The 21,983-nt window shown below is 42.1% G+C and overlaps 2 protein-coding genes across 3 annotated transcripts in view; one reads left to right on the top strand and one right to left on the bottom strand.

The window, feature by feature from the left end:
* Nucleotides 1-9,219, top strand: part of IGF1R (insulin like growth factor 1 receptor) — a 171,798-nt gene extending 162,579 nt beyond the window's left edge. For both annotated transcript variants that reach the window (XM_059858610.1, XM_059858609.1), the window contains exon 21: nucleotides 1,688-9,219. In XM_059858610.1, coding sequence (XP_059714593.1) covers nucleotides 1,688-2,054 — 367 coding nt within the window. In that variant the 3' untranslated portion in view covers nucleotides 2,055-9,219. The remainder of the gene's footprint in view (nucleotides 1-1,687) is intronic.
* A 1,337-nt stretch (nucleotides 9,220-10,556) lies between these two features.
* Nucleotides 10,557-12,625, bottom strand: PGPEP1L (pyroglutamyl-peptidase I like). Its single transcript, XM_059858112.1, has 3 exons — nucleotides 12,513-12,625; nucleotides 11,844-12,073; nucleotides 10,557-10,920 (listed from the first exon to the last, which is right to left on the bottom strand). Exons 1-3 carry the CDS (start codon nucleotides 12,582-12,584, stop codon nucleotides 10,731-10,733), a joined length of 492 nt encoding a protein of 163 aa, XP_059714095.1. The 5' UTR covers nucleotides 12,585-12,625; the 3' UTR covers nucleotides 10,557-10,730.
* Between the last annotated feature and the right edge of the window lie 9,358 nt (nucleotides 12,626-21,983).

Below are 21,983 nucleotides of genomic sequence, written 5' to 3'. Positions count from 1 at the left end.
TGCTTTGGTTTGCTTGAAGCACTCAGCAGTGTTTGCAGCCCAGACTCAGCCACTTGCCCTCTCTGCTGGTTCACCTCAGCTGAGAACACAGTGGAGGTGCAACAGTATTTCCCAATTTCCTGAGTTTCTGGGCCGGGGTTTTGTTTCAGGCTGGGGCTCCTGAACTCTCTCCAGACCCACCATGGGCTGCAGAGCCCAGGCTTCTCCAGCTCTGTGTCAGTCCTGTTGGAAGGGTTGTTCTAGAGCAGGGACATTACTCTGGGATGAACTTAGGTCCGATACAAAAAGAGAGTGAATTTGTTTGGTTTTGTCTATTGAATTTAAAAATAAAATTTTTCCACACTGATGCAGAGATCTGGTCAACTGAGGGCACGAGGCAGTGAGAGCTAATGAAAAGATGAAATAGAATTGCTCGTTTGCACTCTGAAAATCTGTGGAAGTTGGAAATATGGTGGTGTTGTTCTCTAGAATTGAAGCTAAAAGTTCAGGTGACCTGGCTTAAGGGAAGGCTGGCAGAGGTGGGAGATAAACCCCAGCAAGCCAAGGGGGTCTGACTGGGGCTGCAGGTCCCAGTGCAGGCAGGTGAGTCAGAGACATGCATTACCTTAACTGAGAGATCTTTCTTGGCTTTATTTTATTTTTAGATCCATTCTTACTCTAGCACACAGTAGTAGTTTTGGCCAGCAGTGACTTCCTCCACACAGCATGTTCCTCTGAGCACTGTGTACACAGAGGGTTGGCTCGAAGAATTAATGCTAATCTTCCTTTTCTTATTTAAATTTGTCCTATTACTGTGCTGTGTTAACAGAAGACATCCCTATTCCACCTTCACAGACGGTGAAATCCTTTCTTGTGTTATGTTTAAAGCTCAGGGCGATCTCCTGGGAATATCCAATTTTGCTGTGTCATGAAAATGCTGTTTTCATTATGTCTGTATTACAGTTTCATTTTGTGGTTTTGTTTTGCCAGCATGGGACATTGTACAGATCTAATCATGGATGTGTTTAAACAGATGATCTCACACTCTGTAAAATATTAATGCATCCCTGGCCGTAAATGAAAACAACCTAATTTTAAAATAAAAAGATTAGACGATGTCTTTGAGATTGGCAAATGTCCACTGGGGATTACAATTAATTTTAATGCAATTTTCTTCTTTCAGGGGAAAAAGGCGGTGCTTTACCTTGCGTGTATTTTCTATTTTAATTTTTTTCCAAGTCAGTATTGATGGGGTGGGATGAGTTGTTTGAAAAAGATACTCCAAGAGGTGCAATCATGTAGTTTATGGCTGAGTAAGCACAGAGTAATTTAGAGGAAAAAGAGAAATACCAAGTCAGAATAAAAGTATGCAATGGTTCTGGATGTCAGGTACTCCCAAGACACAAGGTGTGGGCAGGTATGTGGGAGGGAGCAGGAAAGGTGAGGTAGGAAGTAAATGGGTGATGAGAGGGAAGGTGGAAATGTGACACAGATTGACAGCATCTTGTGAGCTGCAGGGGACCCACCAGGATCATCAAGTTCAGCTCTTAAGCAAATGGCCAGGTGTGGGTATTGGACCCACAACCCTGGGGATCTCTGTCACTTTGGCTTCCCTGGGGATGGAATGGTTCTCTAAAACGTGTTGTCCGACCCAGTCGTGGCTCTAAAGCCCCTCAGTAAATGTTTCTCCTGTGTGTTCCCTGCCCAGGTTCGAACTGATGCGCATGTGCTGGCAGTACAACCCAAAAATGAGACCCTCCTTCCTGGAAATCATCGGTAGCATCAAGGACGAGCTGGACCCTGCCTTCAAAGAGGTCTCCTTCTTCTACAGTGAAGAGAACAAGCCTCCGGACACAGAGGAGCTTGACCTGGAGACTGAGAACATGGAGAGCATTCCTTTAGACCCCTCCTCCACCCTGCAACCCACTGACAAGCACTCAGGACACAAGGCCGAGAACGGCCCCGGCGTGGTGGTGCTGCGGGCCAGCTTCGAGGAGCGGCAGCCGTACGCGCACATGAACGGGGGCCGCAAGAACGAGAGGGCCCTGCCGCTGCCCCAGTCCTCGGCCTGCTGATCCTCGCGGAAACAAAACACACACACACACACAGGCGTTGGGGGAAGAAAGAAAGAAAATCACAATATATTCAAAAGCCTACTGTACCTCAGTGGATCTTCAGAACTGCCATAGCTGCACTTGGGAGAACCCTTTTTTCAGTAAACAAGTTACCGTCTTTTTTTTTTCAATATGCAAGCAGATGTTTGTTTCAGTCAAGGACTCCAGTCATGGGGCACACAGTTGGCCTTTTAAAACTCTTAAATGTTAACACTTAATAGCAACAGAAAACTTGAGATCTGATGTCTCTCTCTCCTCTCTCCTTTCTCTTCTTTCTCTTTCTTTCTGTCTCTCTTTTTGCTTCATAATGGGAAACATATCTGCGTGCAAGTTCAACCGTACAGCACTTTTATCAGATGAAAGATGTTGCAGGCCAGGTGGTTCCCAGTACCCCTGCAAGCACCTGCCTAACACTGTAGGTCTTTATAAAAAAAAAAAAACCACAAACAAAAAAACACAAACAAACAAAAAAAACCACACACAAAAAAACCCTAAACTGAAAGAGACTGGATTTTTAATGTTGCTCTTTAATCTTTTTAGGAACATGTAAAAGAATAAAAAAGGGCCATCATCTGTGCAAGGCTGTTACCATTTTCAACGCTGCCAAATTTTGCCAAAAAAAAATGAACTCTTTGTTTTTTTGTTTTCGTTTGTTTTTTTTTGCTTTCTTTTTTGTTTTTTTTGTAGTCATGGAAGGAGCACAGTAACCAACTGCTCTGTTCAAAACAGATCCTGACCAATATGTTCTATTCAGTCATGCACTGGTATTTAAAAAAAAATAATTTAAAAAAAGTCAAATTGTCTAGATCTTCTTTCAAAACTGGACAAAATGTGATTTTTATTTTTTTCTTTTCTTGTGATGGAGAAGATAAAAGGGATGGGGTAAAGAACCAGCCCTCCCTCCACCCCTGTCCCCATCCCAGTGAATTCTGGACAAAACTGGCAGTGGTGAGCTAAACAAACACGTGCATTTCGTACAAAAAAGCCAACCGCCCGCCAAAAATGAGTTACGAAAAAGCTGAAAATAAGCGGCCGAGATCTCCATCGTTGCAGCCTGCCGTCCTTCCCAGGCTAGCAAGGAAAAAACACCTAGAAACACAAATTGGAGAAGACAAAAAAAAGCAGTAACCGGATTCAAGTATATGATGCTTTGTTGACCTTTTCTCTTTATTATTAAGACTTCTCGAAGGGTCTTGCAGTTCTATGTTAGACCATGGATCATTTGCATACACATTGTCTTTTGTGTCACTTTTATAACTTTCTTACGGTTCAGATACTCATCTATATGTCTGTACAGAAAAAAGCTGCTATTTTTTTTGTTCTTTATCTTTGTGGATTTAATCTATGAAAACCTTCAGGTCTGCCCTCCTTCCCTTCCCTTCCACTTCAACAAATTTTCTTATGCTTTGTACTATAGTGTGTAACTTTTACTTCCTCCTTCCCAGTAACTGATACCTTTCATATGATTTGCCATGAACTGTTTAATGCCTTTTTATAAATACATTTCCTCCTTTTTTTTTTTTTTAATTTTTTTTTTAAATTTTATTTTCCTTCCCATTAGTTGTTTTACAACATCTTGGCTGTGTGGGCTACAGGGCTTTGGAGGGGGACAAGGAGAAAGAAGGGACACCCCGCACAGGAACACTCTGGCAGTGCTGTGGTGTGGTGTTTTTAAGCCCCAGTTTTCCTTCCTTCCCACTAACCTCTGCCCAGACAGCATGCGAGTCTCTTACAGTGCAAGGCGTGATACAAACTCAGGTCAGAAACAAAAGGTTAACTATTTAGTACATCCTTGTTCAGTGTTTATGTTCATTGTTGTGCAAGGTCCTACCCCTCCTGCCCTCCCCGCTTGTTCACACATCCACCTGCCCATCCCCACACAGACACACACAAACACACACACACACACACATACATGTATTCTTTTTAAATTATTAGTTGGGTACAACAGCAGACACCAGGCTTTTGGGTCACTGATCCTTAAAAAGATTCTTTTAACCCTTCCACCCTGTGAACAAGAGCTGTGCCAGGTGCAGCTGGCAATGCCAGGCATTCCTAAGGTGGCCATCAATCACCTGGCTCCGGCCAAACCCAGCTCTTCACCTTCCTGATGGGGAAGCCCTCATGGAGGGCACCTGGGCTGCACTTCCAGCCCCAGTGAAGAAAACCACCCCAACCAAAGGGGAGCCCCTGCGCCCTTTCCGTGGGGCTGGTGGGAAGCTCAGAGCTGGGGCCGGCGGCTCGGCTGGCAAACAGTGAAGTGTTGGCAGCTATGGAAACCTGTACAAGTCCAAGCTTGTGGCTGAAATCACAGACCAAACCTCAGAACAAAAGAAGACGAGTGAGCTTGTTTGTTCAGTTGCAGAAGCCTTGGCGAGAGGGGAAGGAGGGGCTGTCAGGAAGTCGACACCCGAGGAGTCGCACCAGTTGCTCATCTTACCTTAGTTCCAGTCTAGGCCTTTGTTTAGCACTGATCCAACCAAACGATGGCAGGAAGAGGTGGTTCTGGGATGGAAATGTTCAAATCTTTTGAGTAAGAACAATGAGAAAAATTATACTGATTGCTAGTTTTGACTGGAGATTTTTAAAAGTTTGTAGTGCTTTTTGCTTGTGTAGTTTAGGTCCCATTATCTTCTCTTGCCTCTGTCCCATAGTTATTTTTCCCTTTTGAAAATGAAAAAGACAAAAAAGTTAATTAAGAAGGTATTCTATGTAGGATTTTTTATTTATTTTTGTGATATCAGTTTAAATCACTGTAGAGATGCCCCATAACGAATTTAAATACTGAGATAAGGGTTTTAGAGTATGACAGGGGACAGTTTTTGATTTTTTTTTTTTCAAACATTTATCTACCTCACTCTTATTTTTTTATATGTGTGTATATAAAAAAAATACATCTCACATTTCTCAGCAGCCAATAAATGCCGTTGATACTGGTAACCTCTCACTCCATATACCACATGCTCTAGGTTCTGGAGGGGAACAGCCACTGCCTGTCACAGAGGGTCACCTCAGAATATTTGCCTCAATTCCAAGGGGTTTCTCCGATTTCTTAAAATTTGTTGTTGTGAGGAGAAATCCAAGAGTTGTGTGACTTAGGGGTGACCATTCTTTAAGGAAGCACAGAGGCTTTTTAATGTGCTGTCACAGCAGCCCTTGGGTCAGCAGCAAAATGCTGCGTGTTTGGATCAGTGGAAATGCAGCTGACCTGATATGGGAACTTCAAATTTGTGAGTATTTCCTGTAATCTGTTACAGAAATCAAATGTTTACAATGTTTGAAGGTCCAGAAGAAATACTAAAGGGAATGTTCTTTCTGTTTGTCCTGTAGAATGGACTAAGTCATTCCTGCCAGTTCTTGCTCAGATGTCACAAGCATCAAAAAGATACTTGGCTGAATCAGAACCCCAAAATAAATTGGCTCATATGGGATGGCATTGCTTTTTTGACCAAAACCTGTCACTGGCTGCTACATCAAATTTACAGCTTTGGTCTTTGCTGCTTCTGTTTGATGAGAGCACTGAGTTTGTTTTTGTTGTTTTTTTTTTTGTTTTTTTTTTTCCAAAACTAACATTGAATTGATTTCTTTTAATGTGCCAGTAAAAATTCAGTTCCCTTTTCTTCCCCTGTTTATATGCATTGTAACTGTGGATTCTGATGGGCCAGCCATCAAATTTTAACTGCCCTCTGACAGCGTGTAACTGGTTTACAAGCACACAGGACTAACACGAGCTTGCCATCAGCTTGCTGTATAATGTTTCCTTTTTTCCAGCTCTGGCAGCTGTTCGTGCAGGTGTTGGTTGTGGCATCTGAGTAATGTGGTGCTTGGCTACTTGGAGTTGTACCCAACTTCTTGGATACACAGTGCTGTGGTTAACTACTACAGTTTGTCTTTGGAGGGAGCGTTTCTCCCTAGTCCTGAGAAACCAGCAAAATTTGAAGTTTTCAGTATATTCGTTTGGTTTTTCATGTTTGATGTTCAAGTGACCTTTGGGTGCAGTGGCTGTTCCCCTCCCTTGCACATATTGATTACCACAACTGGAGATCCTCAGATCTTTCAGCTGGCTAGGAGGGTTTTGTTAAAACTGTCCGAGTTTCTGGTGTGTAGAATTGTACGTAGGTGGTTTTACAATGCATTAGGAAGAAACACTAATGACGTAGCATCACAAGAAGCATTTCAAAAAGCACTTCAGTAGAAGACAGCCACGAGGCCTCGTGTCCGTGTGTGATGGCAGTCAGCTCTCCTGGACCAAACCACCTTCATGATACCATTGCATTCTGTGTTTGCAGTTCAAGCTTAATTCCTTTTTTGTTCTGTTTGTTTCCATAGCTTTTTTTGTTGTGTTTTGTGCATTTTGAATAGCTTTATTCACATGGGTTTTTCATGCAGACTTCCCTTGGACAGTAAATCGAGTTGTTTGTGCATGTGAACAACTGAGAATTAATGTTGGCTTGATAGAGTCATAATATGGTTTGTAATGTTGTTCTTCCCTGAGACCACTGGCTTGTCTGGTATGGAAAATTTATTTAGAACTTCAGCTATGTTTGAATAAAGTTAAAGTAATCCAGTTTGTTTATAAATTAAACACAAAAGCCCACCCAGCCCTGAAAAGCAGCGTTTGAGGAATGGCACCAGGATGTCCCGATGCGGTGGGATAAGGATCTGGCGTCGCCGAGCGGAGCAGGGACTGCAGGGCTCGGCTCTGGGTCCCTCCTGAGTGGCACTGCAGAGTGGCACTGCCCAGTGCCCTGGCAGAGGAGGTGGTTTGCTCGCAGGGAGCACGATTGCTGTGCAGACACAGCCGTGGCTCTAAACCAGGTGCTCCTTGGAGGGACGATAAACCAGAGGCAGCAGCCGAGCACGGTGCAAGGTGCGGAGCCACCCTGTGTGATGCCCCTGCTCCTCCTAGCTGGTGCCAAGTGCTGTGTGGTTCCAGGTGCACTGATGTTCCTCTTGGTCTCTTAAAACAAAGGAAAGAAAGCCCAGTTTGCCCAGGATGACTGGTGACCAGAGGGGGCTGCTGTCAGGCCCTCTGGGAACTGCTGAGGGGTGTTGGGTTCAATCCAAGTCTAAGTGAACAACACCCCATTGTTGGTGTAACTCCATACATATATATCTATATATACATATAGATATCTGCTTATGTATATCTATAATATAGATATATATATATTTAAACCCTTTTCATTCCATTAGTACAAGTAACACTTGTTTCCTGTTATTCTTATTTTGTTTGTCAACCGTGTATTCAATCACTGGGCTGAACAACAGTGGAGGAAGGTGCAAGGGATCCACTCCCTACTAACCAGTGATAAAGCCAGATATTGCAACTTAACCCATGAGTAGATGTGCAGACAAGGATTGAAGAATGATGTGTAGAAACAACACAAGTGGCCCGGGGTGCTGAAGATACAGAACTCAAGTAGGCAGGAGGGCTTTGAAGGACACCTCAGTTCAGAACTGGTTGCTCAGAGGTGCTGAACAGCTTCTGACATGGAGCAGCTGGGTCAGTCAGCACGGAGGAGTTTGTGGGGAGACACCTGACAACAAAGGACGCAGCAGTGGGCATTTACAGAGACACAGGGCTTGGCAGAAGTTTGGAGGTAGTATCCTGAGCTTAATTGGTGGGACAGCAGCGACGCTCAGGTGTCCCACTTGTGATTGTTGGCACTTGTAAATGAACCTCTGGACTTTGCAGCTGGAGCAGTCAGTTCCTTACCAGGAGTGTGACAGTGGTTGGTCATCGGCCTGTACGGATCGGTCTCGCCTGCAGTCGGCCTGTTCTGCAAGTACCTTAGGACTTCACTAGCTTGTGTGTGTGCATATGCGTGTGTGCTCAGATATATTTTTTTGGGTATGCGTTCTGTTGATTAGTAACCATTAATTAGCATTTTCAATAGGGCTTTAAGTCCAGTAGATTACGGGTAGTCAGTTGACGAAGATCTGGTTTACAAGAACTAACTAAATGTTTCATTGCGTTTTGTAAGTACATAGAATAATTTTATAAAATGTTTGTAGTTTATAAATGCCTAAGATATAATTTAAGGGCACTTTTCTGTGTCCGTGTGTGGGTGTGTCTGTCTGTGATCAGTTTTTCCATGGTACCAGTTACTAGTTAGCTTTACAATATGCCAAAAAGGAATCGCTGACTTGTCCAATTCATGGCTTGTCCCTCTCCCCCGTCCCGCCCAAGCTTTGTGACCCAGTATACAGCGAGTGAGTAAAGGAGGTGGGAAAATGTTCTGTATCTTCAGTATCCTGGTCTTCCAGAGCCCTCTGGTTGGGGTGGGATCCTCTTACCTGGTCATTTCACTTTGCTGTCTAGGGCAGTTCCCTTCATGGATGACAGGAACCTCACTGGTCAGGGAAGCAGAGTGGGGTTTGCTGCTCCCCAGGCTCCCGGGGCCGCTCGGCACCTGCGCCACGGGGGCCTCGTGCTTTGAAGGATGTCACTGCATAAGGGAAAGAGGGAAGGTGGCTTTGGTAATTACTATTGAAGAGTTCTTTGCAAATTTCTCATCACTTTAAATGCTTGTGTGCAGCCTCTAAAGCTGTTGAGCACCATTGGAAGCTTTGTTGAAATGAGCAAGGGAGGGTCCCTATTTATTGTAATTTAAAAACCTTGAAGATCCAATCTCTGCTGTGGACAGGGACACCTTTCTCTTCTTCTGTTTTCTGAACCAGTGAGGTTTGAGATGAAATGATTGGCCAGAGTTTGTCTACCTCTGGGACAAAAAACTAGAAAGTGCTAAGGAATGGATGCAGTTGCAAATACATTTTCCAATTTTTCTTGTTTAAATTTTTTTAAGAGAAAATGAAACAATAACATGGCCAATTTATTACATAAAAAGACTTGCTGTGTATAAATTATTCCTAAAGAAATTCCTGTGTTTATATTAAAATGAATCAGTAGATAAAAAAAATTTCAAAATGTTTTTGTATATTCTGTTGTAAGAATTTATTCCTGTTATTGCGATATACTCGGGATTCTTTACATTATGAAAAGAAGAAACTTTGTCTATTTTGAATGGCTGAAGCTAAGGCTCCTTTAGTTTCTCTTACTCTGCTTTTTTCTAGTAGTTTCAGTACTACATGATTTAAGTTAAATAAAAGAATTCTGTATGCATTTGTTTGTTTCTGGTTTTGTCGCTCCTTATGCAAACCAAGTACAGGTTAGAAAACTCAGAGCAAAGCTGCTCTGGCCTCCTTCTGCCCTTTTGGCTGCATCTAACTGAGCTACTCTTAATAGGAGTCAGTGCTGCCATTGTTTGATTGAAATCAAAAGCGTTTTCATCCAGAGACACTGAGCTTTTGGATCCTTCATGGCTGGGATTGGGGCAGTTTGCACGAGGTGGTTCCTGTGAATAAGGTGAGCATTGTTAGTTATTTACCTGCAGAGCAATCCCCATGTGAGGCATTCAGCCAGCCAGCACCTGGCTTTCAGCTTTCTGTAACACTGGAAAGGATCGTGGCCAGAAAACCAGCATTGTCTTGGCATTTCCAGTTCCTCAGAGTCTTGGCATCAAGGTGTTGACTAAAACAAGGCTCAGTGGTGGCCTGAAGCCCCAGCAGCTGCCTGTGCTGGTGTGTTTGTCTCTTGTCCTTTTTACTGCTGGTGCTTGAGGAACAAGCTTTTGTTTCCCTCAAAAAATCCCAGGTGTCCAGATGAAGCTGCTGCTGTGCTGCTCCTGACTGATTTCACCTTGTCCGTGTGTCCTGGCAGCAGGATTTCAGAGGAGAGCATGGACACTCCCTGTGTGCTGAAGGGCAGTGCTGTGAGCCTCAGTGGTACCCAGCACTTCTGTAAGGAGCTGTTGGGGATGTGGAGGAGTCTGCTCCCATGTTTTACAATTTGGGATCCCCTTTGGTGCCTGTTCTGGAGGTAACCTCACGTGCCCTAACCCTCCCCACAGCACAATGCTTCAGGATTGCCTCTCTTGGGACAGGTTAGCTGTTGGATTTGCCTTTGGGATGCGCTCTGTGGAAGGACTGTGGGGTTGTCCCTTGGGACAGGCACTGAGAATTTGGGCAAAGTGTGTGCTTTGGGTTGAAACTCAAGTTACCAACAGCATTACAGATCCTGCTCGTTTCCAGTTTTCTGTGTTCTCTGAAGTCACTCTGGGTCAGAGCCCGTTGCCGATGTGGAAAGCAGCATCCACAGCAGGTCAGTAAGAGAGAACTGTAACACTTCCCATACCAGAATCCCCAAGTGTGTTTTGGTTTCTCCCATACCCAAATTTTTTGGGGCCTGAACTCTGGACTCAGACCGGGCTGAGAGGGATCTCTGTTACATCCACCCCGTGCTGAGTCCTTACAGCTGTGAGCATCCATCTGGGGTCAGCAAGTCTTTATTGATGCCTTTCTAACAAACAGAACCAGGATTAAGCATCTGAAATGTTTTCAATCCAGTTTCACACTTTCTGAAATCTGAACAACTTTATTGTTAGCAATATGAACCACCAATCATTTGGGTTTTTTCCCCTCAAGCCTTTTATAATAGATGCAAACGGTTGGTTGGGTTTTGCAAGGAAATTTCACCGAAAATAACGTGAGCTATAAAATCCTTTGTGTGTGGATTTTAAATAATCTTTAGCTCTGCTTCATTTCAGAGGTAAGGAATTGCATTCTAAGAAATCCTCATTTTTTCCCTCTGTGATCCATCTCTCTTTGTTCCCCACACTGTTCTAACATTGCTAAGATAATGGTCTGTAATGCTTTTCCTAGAAATTCTGCTGTTACCGACTCAGACAATGGAGGGACGTGGATGAAAGCAGCTCTTCCATTGCCATAATACAGAGAAGTGTAGTAGGTGTAATCACAGATGTACCTGCAATATGAAGAACGAAACAAAACCAGGAACCTGAATTAAGGCTCAGTAAACCTTGATTAAATTTAAATATTCTAAGAAGCCAAACCAGATCTGGTTAATGAAATTATTAAGAACATATTTGCTTAGTGAATAAAGGAAATGCTGAAATAAACCAAGTTTGAGAAACAAATGTTGCTTATCTGATGGTTTGGTTTCTCAGACACCCACCCACAAAGAACTTTAAATAAAAAAAAAAAAATCACAAGACAGGCATTCTTGTGGGGTGGGAAAGGTAACACACCCAGCTGGAAATTACAACCATATAACACAGTTTTTGTCTAAGTCATTAAATCTCTGTCTGAAGAGATTTTTCTGATCATTCCACTTTTTAAAATTCAGGTGCAAGTCTTGAATTTGAGGGCCAATATTAGCTAATTTTTATTTAAAATAAAATTACTGCTTTGTTTTCCTTTCCAGTGAAGACTAGCATAGTAGAAAATTGCTTCAGTGCTCCTGGAACACATAATGAGATCACAGGCCTGGTTCTAACAGTACCTGTAATTGCTCTTCTCCAGTGTATCTATTTACATTTTGTATCCCTCCCAGTTGAGAAAAATAGATTAAAATCTGCTACTGGTCTGTATTGCTTTCAGACTCTCTTAATAGCTGAGGTTTACTGGAGTTGCTCATCACAGGGTGTGCTATGTTGGAACTTGTTTCTTACGGAATTTACAAATCTATGGAAAAATATCTACTGGCTATAGCTTTTTATGAAGGCTGCTCTACATAAAATTTAAAATCAACCCAGTTTCATACTTGTGCCCCTCTGAAGGCTTTGCTTCAAAGTGATTTTGGTTGGAAGAGGGCTCATGGCAAAGATTCTCCAGGGTTAGATGAGCAGATTGAGTTGTTTTTGTGAGCCCCTGATAGGTGACATTTACCTTCCCGCATCTCTGGAAAGGATGATATCAATCCCTTCCACTGAGATGTTTTTCCAGAGAGACTTCATATTAATTGTAGATTCAATCTTCTCTGGGCCATCTAGCACGCAGCAGGCACCGTCTGGGTGAAAACCACAAGCATCCCTCTCCTGGTAGCCTTTGTTCTTCCCACACTGCTCCAGGATGATGAGTGCTGTGGTGGACGAAGCCAGCCCAACGTGAACTGTAAGCTGGTTTTTCCCACCAGAAAACAGGAAATTAAAAATGAGACCTGCTTTTTAAAAACATGTGATGCAAAAGGCCCAAGCAGTATGTGAGTTACTGGCTTCAAGGTGGGGAGTCTTGCTCATGTCTAAAGAAAACTTTGATAAGGTGTTATAAATGAGAACCAAATTAATCTGTAGTTTTTGGTGTGTCTAGTCAGGACTGCAGAGCAGCAGTACCTTTTTTGCAGTTTATGGTAGATACTTTCCTTTCCTTTGTTCAGCATCAGTTATGCTGTTTAAGTGGCAGAGGGGTTAAACCAGCATGCTCATGCTAATTAGTGTGTGCTCCACAGTTTCAATAGTCGCTTTCCAGAGTTGTTTGATGTTTTGCAATACTCTCTTGGAGCTTTTTTCATTGTATTCAGGGGAGGGGAGGAGTTTGCTTAACTTCATCATTACCCACCAGTGGCTGAAGAGTTGTCCATATCTTGCAGACTTGCTCCTTTGCTTTTTGGTAAACCACTGGCAGCTGCATGATCCGGAGATCAATGTTTTCACCAAGGCCTCTCTTGGACAGCTCCTGTGTTTACAAAAAAGCCACCACGGACTTGAAGGAGCATTGGATTTCTGACTGATAAAGAAACTGGGCTGATTCAACTGAGAAAACACCTGAAAGAGCCACACCTTAGCCCATGGTTCCTGAGCATCGGTCTGCAATGAGATTTGTTTTGTGGTTGCTCCCTCTCTTTTAACTGGGAGAGACTAAAATGTGCTAAACAGTTTCCTAATGTCACATCTATCCGTGAGGAGCCATTGTGGTGTTTTCCAAGGAGATGCTCAGTGGGAGCATCTCCAGTGGGTGGGAGGGGTTATTACTTTGGGACTGGTCCCTGGGGAACCTCTCAGAAAAGCTCCACCCTTGAAAGCATCTAAATAGGCTTTGCTGTAGGTAAGAGCTGTTTCTCTGAAAGATCTGGTAGAAAAAGTGCACTGCAAGAGACAAAACCAAGGAGAATTTGCCTCAAGCATGACTTCATCACTCCAGGGCCATGAGATCTGCTGGCTTGACCAGGTTCAGCTAAGCTGTGTTGAAGGTCACTGTCAACACGAGGAAGTCACATTTAGAATGAGTTTAATTTATTTTTTGGTCTAGAACATTTCTCTAGTAAAAGGAAATGTCACTGAGATGCTACTTCTCTGTCAATTATGTACAGCTGAATTTCCACACAGGACCAATTTTCCCGAAGAAAAAATTATGCCCAGAATTGAGGTGCATGGAACAAGAGCACCCTTCAAAGCAGCAGGTTGGCCAGGTGGTTGGAAGATGGTCTGGAGAATAAATGTCACATGGAAGTGACTTGAAATTATTTTGTCAGTGGAACAGGGCTACCAAACCAGGCCTAAGCCTCAGCAGAAGGTAAGCAGCCGCAGTGGCAGGCAGGGTGCAAAAGGAATTAATCTGAGGTGGGAAGCTTTGTCACAGAAAATAGAATGGTGGTTGAAAATCCTTGTTCCATTTGAGTAAACCACTAACAAAGGATGGTACAGGTTAAGTTTTTAAGGGGGCACAGGCAAAAGTGGAGGTGTCTGATTAGCCCAGGAGACCTGTAACTATTCAGTGTCATCATCTTCTCAGGTTTTTGTTTCTCACTCAGGATGCCCATGTGGATGAGGCCCACAGTTCTGGGAAATCTGCCCTTCAACACTCGCTTCCTATATAAACTGTTCCAATTTTCTTGTCAGCGGAAGCATTGATTAGCTGTGCTCAATAAACTATTTGACACAAGCAAGGAAACAATGCCTGCAGGGAAGTAAACACATTTGGAGAACAGTGCCAGCCTTTTTTCCTGTGGGCGCTGACAGTCTTTGAGAGCCCATTGCATCATCTTGCTGAAGAATGCTGTACTGTGCCTGAGCCTCCACACAAGAAAACCCCAGCTGGTTCACAATTAGCATTTTCTTTTCCAAAGCATTTTTAATTTTTACATGTAATGAGAGTCTTTCTTTTAAACTATAAGGCTTAGAGGACTCGACTACCCCCAGCTTTGGTGCAGAACATGAGACCCAAAGGCAGCTGTAATGCTGTTCTGCTCTCGTGCTCTCTGTCACCAGTTGTCATGGCAAAAACACAGAGAAATATTTTTGTGCAGGACCAAACTGAAACTGGCCAATAGCAAATGGCTGAGAATTTGTGTCAAAGGAAGATGGTTCTCTATGTCCTAAGCAATTTCAGTGTGTTGTCAATAAGGTGTATTACTGTGGTGTCTAACCCCAGCCATGGGCTTACACGCCGTTAGACCAGATGTGTAAACATGGAGCAAAAATAAAGGGCTGTTCCTTGTCTCAGCCTTAACCAGAACTGATTTTGCATTTAAGGTGAGAGACTGAAGATGGTTAGAAGAGGGTAACTGCACCTGGAAACCAGAGCTCACACTGGTGAGTGAATTCAGTAAACAAGTGCCTGTCTTTTGTAGTTGAAACAGGAAAGGAAATTTCAAAGGAGGAGAATAGTTTTGGAGAATTGTTTTATGGGAAAAGTGGTTCAAAAGAAAACATGAAGATTCTTTCTTGGGAAGTTCTTCTGGAAGGGAGAAGAAATCCAGCATTATCAGCTGCTGACCTTGAGCTGTTGTGGGTTGTGGTCATGGTCCTGGTCCACTGGTGTTCTGGTCCAAAGAGAAGCAATTTGCACAGCACTGTGCTCAGGTTGGTGCTGGAAACTCTGTGTGTTGGAAATAGCTTGAACTTCTAGAAAACTCTGGAAAACATCACAGATTTTGCCTGAGTTCTCACTGATTTGGGTTGCTGGCAAGGTGGTTGTGTGTGTTAATTTTGTGAACTGCTCGTGCTGGTGCAGAAAGGAAACCAGAAGGTTTCAGGGGGCCCTGCCAGACTGCAAGTACATTGCAAACAGAGGTGTTCTGTGTGGCTGGTTAGCAGGGTTTTGTTTATGTGTTTGGTTTGGGGTTTTGGTTGTTTTAAGTTGGGGTTTATTTTCTAATCCTGTAGATAACCTTCTTAAAACTTCAGGGATGTAAGAAAGTTCCAACACAGAAATGAAGGCACTAAATAGCAATGTCTTAGTTTCTCAGATGATGAAACTGAAGCAGAAGGGGAGAGAGACAGATTAAATGACAGATTTCCAAAGACCACATGGTCAGTGGCAGGATGAAAAATTTTACTGGGAGATCTGATCCTCATCTCCTGATAGCAGACATAGTTCCCAGAAGCAGTTGGAAATGTGACCTGTTCTTTGCACTAACAGTTTAATTGCTATGAATGTTGTCACTCAACTTACATTTGTGCCCTATTAACTGGGGACTCTGACCTTGATGGTGGAATGCCCCGATGGGTCATTTCACTGCCAAGCTGCAGAAAGGACTTTCTGCAGGAGGAGACACAGCAACGGGGTTGGATCAAGGGTTATTAGGTGGGACCATTAATCTGTAGCATGGAATAAATAAATCAGGGGATCTGGGATTCTGAAGGTCCCATGTGGTGCTGCAGCACTAACACATTGTGGTAACTCTTTGATTTGTCAACAAATGCAGAGTAAATACCTGGTGGGGCTTTCCTTTAGTGAGACTGTCCTGCACTTCCAGAGTTAGAAGTGTTGCTGGCAGAGCTCTCGTGCATATTTTAGGAGGGTATTTCAGGTGAATGAAGTTATGAGAACCATGAAGAACTTAGTGAGACAGGTTTCTAAAAGAAAAGATGTCTTTCTAGTGCTAGACAACCATGCTGGGCCAGGTGATGGTGTCTGTAAGAGCTCTGAAGCTTTTCTCCATGACCTTGAATTGACAGGTTTGTCTGTGCTTTTGGGTCCATTTGATCCCCTTTTCCCTGAATACTCGAGGGGTACCTGCTGAGGAACAAAAACTCCATGGATGAAGAATGCAATGCTAATGGATGCCATGTGTGAGAGTCTCTGTCATGAGAACTTAGGTCCATGCAAAAGCAATGGGGTATTCCTCACCTTCTTGGAAAATTATATCTTCATATTCTTAAAGAGGAAATTCAGGACAAATACTCTTTTTAAACCAGTAGATATAGAGATTTGTAGAGTACTACTCACATTTATCTTTGTATTCCTGAGGACTTAAAGGGAAATTGGCTTATTCACCAAAAAGGCAGTAGTAGTACATAATTAATTTGTAAGAGAAATAATATTTTTCTGTGTGCCCATAGAAGGGATGTAGCTATTGGAATGGGCTGTGCTCCTTGGATCAATCTCTGATCCTCCCTACAGCAAAAAGAGAGGCTCAGGGGCACAGCTGATCCCATCAGCAGCATCTTCTGGAGGAGCTTAAGGAAACAGTTTGTGAGTAAGATCAAGTATTGCTTACAGAAGGGCAGCCATGGGTCTTTGGCCAAGGATCCATTTCAAGAGCATGGAGAATGAGGCTATGCTTTGGAATTAGGACACTGGAACTGTTAACTGTATTTTTACAGGATTTCAGATGCTTTTGGTATGAGGACCCTTCTGGGATGTGAACTTCTAAGACTGTGTGTATCAGCATTACATCATCACTGAGGGTGCTATCCAGGCTTTTGATAAGCACCTACTTCATTTTGGGATAATAATTAGGATAGTTCTGGGTAATGCTACAAAGGCATTAAGCCTGACCAGTCATATTTAGTAGGTCTGGCTGCTCAGCACGTTACTGAGGATGAATCTGAGTGCACACTTGCGTGGTTCACGGCAAAGAGACTTGGCAGGAGGGTTTTATGTCACTCCAGTGATCTATGCAGGTACCCCAAGCCAAGACAGGATTACTTCCAGATGTAAATACTAAATTTTGCTATCTTTAATATATGTGCATAAGCTTCCTGAAGATCATAGGGCTACTCCCATGAATGAGGCCAATGGAACAATACTACGAGATTGCTATTTAGTGTGGAGGAGCCTATCGAAATTCAAAGTGCTTCCAGATCTGCAGCTAATTTCTCTGAATTGCCTGAATTAACCCCCTTTGCCAGGGAGTAGGAAACCAAAGCAGCATCCCCAGCCTGAATACAAATTAATTCTACATAGAGGGTGCCACATCAGAGGGAAATGGATTTGTTTTCCTCCATGCACAAGGACTGACATCTGTTTTGCTGGGAATGCTGTGGCCCTTGTTATGTAACTCCCTGGCATGGCCAGCTCATGGCATTGTTACAGAAAACTCATCCCACCGGTGCGTCCTTGCTCCAGGCTGTATTGCTTGCAGATAAAGAATATTCTCTATTTTCAGGCAGAAGAGGATGATCTTGCACCCAAAATTAGAACCAATAGGAATCAGGAAATAATGAGCAAGAACACTCAACTGACAAATATTTGAGGTTTAGGGCACATGTCAAGTTGGAGTTAAGATAATTTATGGGTCTCCTGTCATGACTGGGGTGTGGAAAGGTATCACAGAAGTATTTTTGTTTCTTGTTAGCCTACAGGGATAACAGCCCTCCTGACTTGGAAGGGGCAATAGATTTATTCTACCAAACACCAAGCTGCACTCAGCATTCTTGGCCCAACAAAGCTAGAATAGAATATGTTTTGGTGGAATTACTATAGCTTTGGTCTTTGGGAAAACATACTGGCTCTTTGTTTTTCAATCATCTTGGCTTGAGTGCACTTCATTTTCAAAACAGATATTCAGTAGCTGTCACCAAAATTTGTACTATGGTTTTGGTCCCATAGAGCCATCACCCTTCTGTCACTACTAATACTTTCCTATAGCTGACCTTCTCATTTCAGTGTCCAAAAGCATTAAAAAATGTTTGGACTTGTTTCAGTCTTCATAATAGAACACAGCCCCCTTGGTTTGTTTTACTTGTCCTACTTTACATTTTACCAATATTATCTGTCATTTCTTGTATATTTTGGACCAATGCTCCAATTCAATTTTACTACTTTGTCTGTTCCCCCACTAGTTTCAGATTTCATTGTGTAACCTCCTTTCTACCTTAGGATTGCTAAAAACTTATGTGGAAGTTCCTCTCACAATAACTCTGTTCATAGGTGCCTTATGAGGGTAACTGAACTCCAGGAAAGGCTGCTGTCTGTGACAGGGAGAATGAATCAGCTGATGCTGAAAGCCAGGTATCCAAACCATGCCTTTGTATCCCCCAGCTAAATTTGTTCTACTATACAGATTTAGGAAACATCAGGAATTTTCAAGACTGCATCTGAGACTTGTTACTGCCAGTCAAGGTGTATGAAGGAAAAAACCCCTCTGAATGACCTTGTTTTCAATCTAACTGTAGAATTCACTGTCATTTGAAAGTGGAAGCCAAAGCTGAAATATGAACTCGCAATCAGAGCTGGCACAGTTTAGGTTCTGTGTTCCTGAAGCAGGCAGTGAGAACTCAATAGGCTACACTTGTGTAAGAAGCAAATCACCTCACACAGATAGGATAAAATGAACTGTGGTAGGAGAGATGATGGTTTACTGCAGACAGACATAACCTGTGGCACATGCAATAGTTGTAGAGAAGTCACCATGAGCACAAACAAATTTTTTAAATAAAGGATAATATTTTAAAGTGCCTAAATGGCACCAAAAATAATGTAAGCAAAATAATATTTCACTGCATTATCCTTGTTCCATGTTGGGTGTCTGCTCCATGAGGCACAATTCTGTTTAATGAATATGAAAAGGGAATGGAAAGCCTAAAACCAGTTTGTGTTGGGATGTCTAAATAATAAAATGCCTCCCTCCCTTCTTTTTTTTTTTTTTTTTTTTTTTTTTTTTTTTTTTTTTTATGCCTACCTTCACTGCTTCCCAGCTAGAATTAATCAGGTATTGTCTGAAGGGACCAAAACCTGAAAAGAAAGAAAGGTGGTTTTAACCTGTGCTTACTCTACAATTGCAGATTAGGTGCTGATGTGTGCACACACATATTTGATCTTTATCTTCCTATTTTTGGTTATGGAGGTTGAGTTTTTTAGATAGGATTTAGCTTTAGTAACACTTAAGGGAATAGTATTTTCAATTTGTATATTCACTGATAAAAGAACTAATTCTGCAATCATTATTCATGTCAAGCCTTTCTTATGAGAGAGCCTTAACTGGAGCTGGATAAATGTACCTCCAATAGGACAGATCATGTAAATGATGATTTTGGGGAAGGGTCATCATCCATAGAAATACCACTTCTAAAAGTTATGCTATTAAATACTCCCAGGTCACAGTTAATGTATCATTCTATTGTTAAAGCTCATGAAGATGAAGACATGCATATTTAATGAAAATGTTTGAAAGAGTAAAATTTATTTAATCTATGATTTATTTTAATAGCAAGTAATGAAAACTTACAGTTTTCTACCTGGGAAAATGTGCTTTTTTGTGATGCTGGGAAGAATGTCTTCACTTTTTCCCCCAGGAAAAGAGAGGAGAAAAGGGGAAAGAACACTTTGATTCCACAGTATTACATTCAATGTTATACATCTTTTTTTTTTTTAATTTTTTTAATAAAAAGGGAAAAGACCTAATTTTGAGCAGATGGGCATTTTGTCATTAAAAAGTTTGAAGGAAAACTCCCACTATCTTTATTAATCTCAGGTAATGGTCTCAATCCAGAGTGTTGCTAAGTCCTAGATACTGTGTGTCAGGAAAATGAGTTTGTGAAATGGTTTTAATGCTATACCTCCTAAATATTTAAAATCCTTAAATGGACAAGTAAATACTTGACAGCAGATGATTGCCATTTTGCACAGTGAAAGCAACTTGTATGTAGAGACAATTAAGCCTAAATGCAGGCTTGTGACAGCTTAATTAGTGCTAGACTTTAAGCATTTCTTAATTTGTTAATATTTATTTCAAAACTGCTCCATCTTTTCTCTTTAATGTTATGAAAAGCTTATATTTTTGACAATATTTTCTCCAGGTTTGAGTTTCTCCTGTGGTGAGGGAACAAAGAAAATGGTGCTCATTTCATATTTCCAGGAAACATAAAACCCCATTATTCTCACTCTGCTTTGAGGGCAAAATTCGGGTGGCACCTGCTCCATTTTGGAGCTGTAGTTGTACAAGTTTCTGTACCTGTGTGTGCAGAACTGCAGAATTTTATTAAAGTTATTAAGTAGCTCACAATGAAACACTTGTGTCATTGTTAGAAACTACTCCTTAGGATAAAATTGCTATGAAAAATAACTAAATGTACAAGAGTTGTACTGCAATACCTGCAGCAATGTGGAGAGGTAACTGAGTGAATGTTACTGGGCTCCATATAATAAACTGGGCTCCCTGCCAGCAGGTTTATATTCTGAGCAGGTGAAAATGTGACAGAGACATGCTGTGATAATCTCTGTAGTAGATTAAAGATGCACGTGTGTCTTAACTAGTCTAAAGCTTTTTGACCAAGGAGATTTCGGGACATAAATGGTGATCTAAAGGGAGGAAAAAACTAACAGGGTGCTAAGAAGTGTTCCCAACAAGGGTATGTGCCATAAATATCATAGGAGAGAACCAGACTGTCAGCCCTTTAGGAGGTTAGCAAATACCTCTTGCCCTCTCCTGCACTCCCATCCAGCTCATCTGCAGTTATGGCTGGAGCAAGCCAGACTAGTTCTGCCCATCTTGCAGCTATTAAACAAAAAACAAAAAACAAAAAAAAAAAGAAGAGTGTTTAATTGAAAACAGCAAGATGCAAATCTCTTTGATGTAGCTTCACCCTCATTCCTATATCCTCAGATGACCTGCAGTGGAAAATTATCCAGCAACTCACATGTCAAGATATGTGTAATGATTGCCCTTAGATGAGCCAGTGGCAACAAGAGGAACAGCAAGCAGCAGCATTCCTTAGGAGCTTTAACCTTTTAAAGCTCAGCACTCTCTGAGCTGCTGGTTCTGCCTCTGTGATGCTGCACTAGTTGGAGCCAACAAGAGAAACTCCAAATTTGGTCCCTTGTGCTGCATGTTCAGGCATGTTCCTTTGGTATATTTAAATGGGATGGTTTAGTTTAGCAGTGATGAGGCAGCATCTCCTGTTTAAAACTCCCTTACCTTGCCATGAAACTGAGCCCTGAAAGTTGCCATGTGCTGCTCTAATTCTGGACACTGACTGTATGACATTGTGATGCAACCTGGTTTTCTTGCTTCAGAGCTTCTTTTGGGTAAGCTTTATCTAATAGTAGCCTGCACTGCCTTGAGCTATGTGGTTTGGATCAGAGAGAATGTCAACAAAGATTAAAACATGGAGAGAATGAACAACAAACCCAACTGGATGGCAGTAGAGAGGGCAGACTGCAGTCTGTTTCCTCTGACATGCATCTGATTTATCTTAGGAAGGCACAGCAAGTTATTTTCCATTTGGAAATGTTAGTATGACCATTTGCTACTCTTTTTCCCTCCAGGAAACTGTTTATGACAAAGATCAAGCATGCGTGCATACCATCTCTGGCTCAAAGAATGAAATAAAAATCTTACCAGTCACCACCACAGTGTTGGAATTTGAATCCATGATATCTGTGCTCCAGAAGGTGGAATTTTCTTGTCTTTCAGTTCCAAAGAGTATTATAATTCAGGTATCTGTGGCAAACTTCATTTGGGACACCTTTTTTCTTCCAGCTGTGGTGAGTCTGGCTTCACATGACAGGGATGATTTGTGACTCATGTAACTTTTAAAGCAAAAATGATTACGTCTCTATTAAAGATAGAAGTCTGACTGACTGAGACTGCCCCAAACTCTTTTCTCTCCCAGGCATGGAGTATTTAGGAAGAGAAAAAGCTTAAGAAATTTCCTGCAAAATATCCAGCAAGTGATTTTTCATCACTTGTTTATGTGCAAGTAAACAAGAAAATTAATTGAATCAGTTTGATTATATCTCTGTGGGTATTCTGTTTTTAGCAGTTGTAACTCACTTTAATGGTGAGGAATGACAACTACAAAAGATTATCTGTCCATTCCACTGTTCTTGGACTTCTTCTTACTAACTTAAGCTCAGGGATAA

This window comes from Haemorhous mexicanus, chromosome 13 (genome assembly GCF_027477595.1).
Source record: "Haemorhous mexicanus isolate bHaeMex1 chromosome 13, bHaeMex1.pri, whole genome shotgun sequence".
Taxonomy (NCBI): Eukaryota; Metazoa; Chordata; class Aves; order Passeriformes; family Fringillidae; genus Haemorhous; species Haemorhous mexicanus.
Note: the sequence above shows the minus strand (reverse complement) of the source record. Positions and strands in the feature narration are given on the sequence as shown.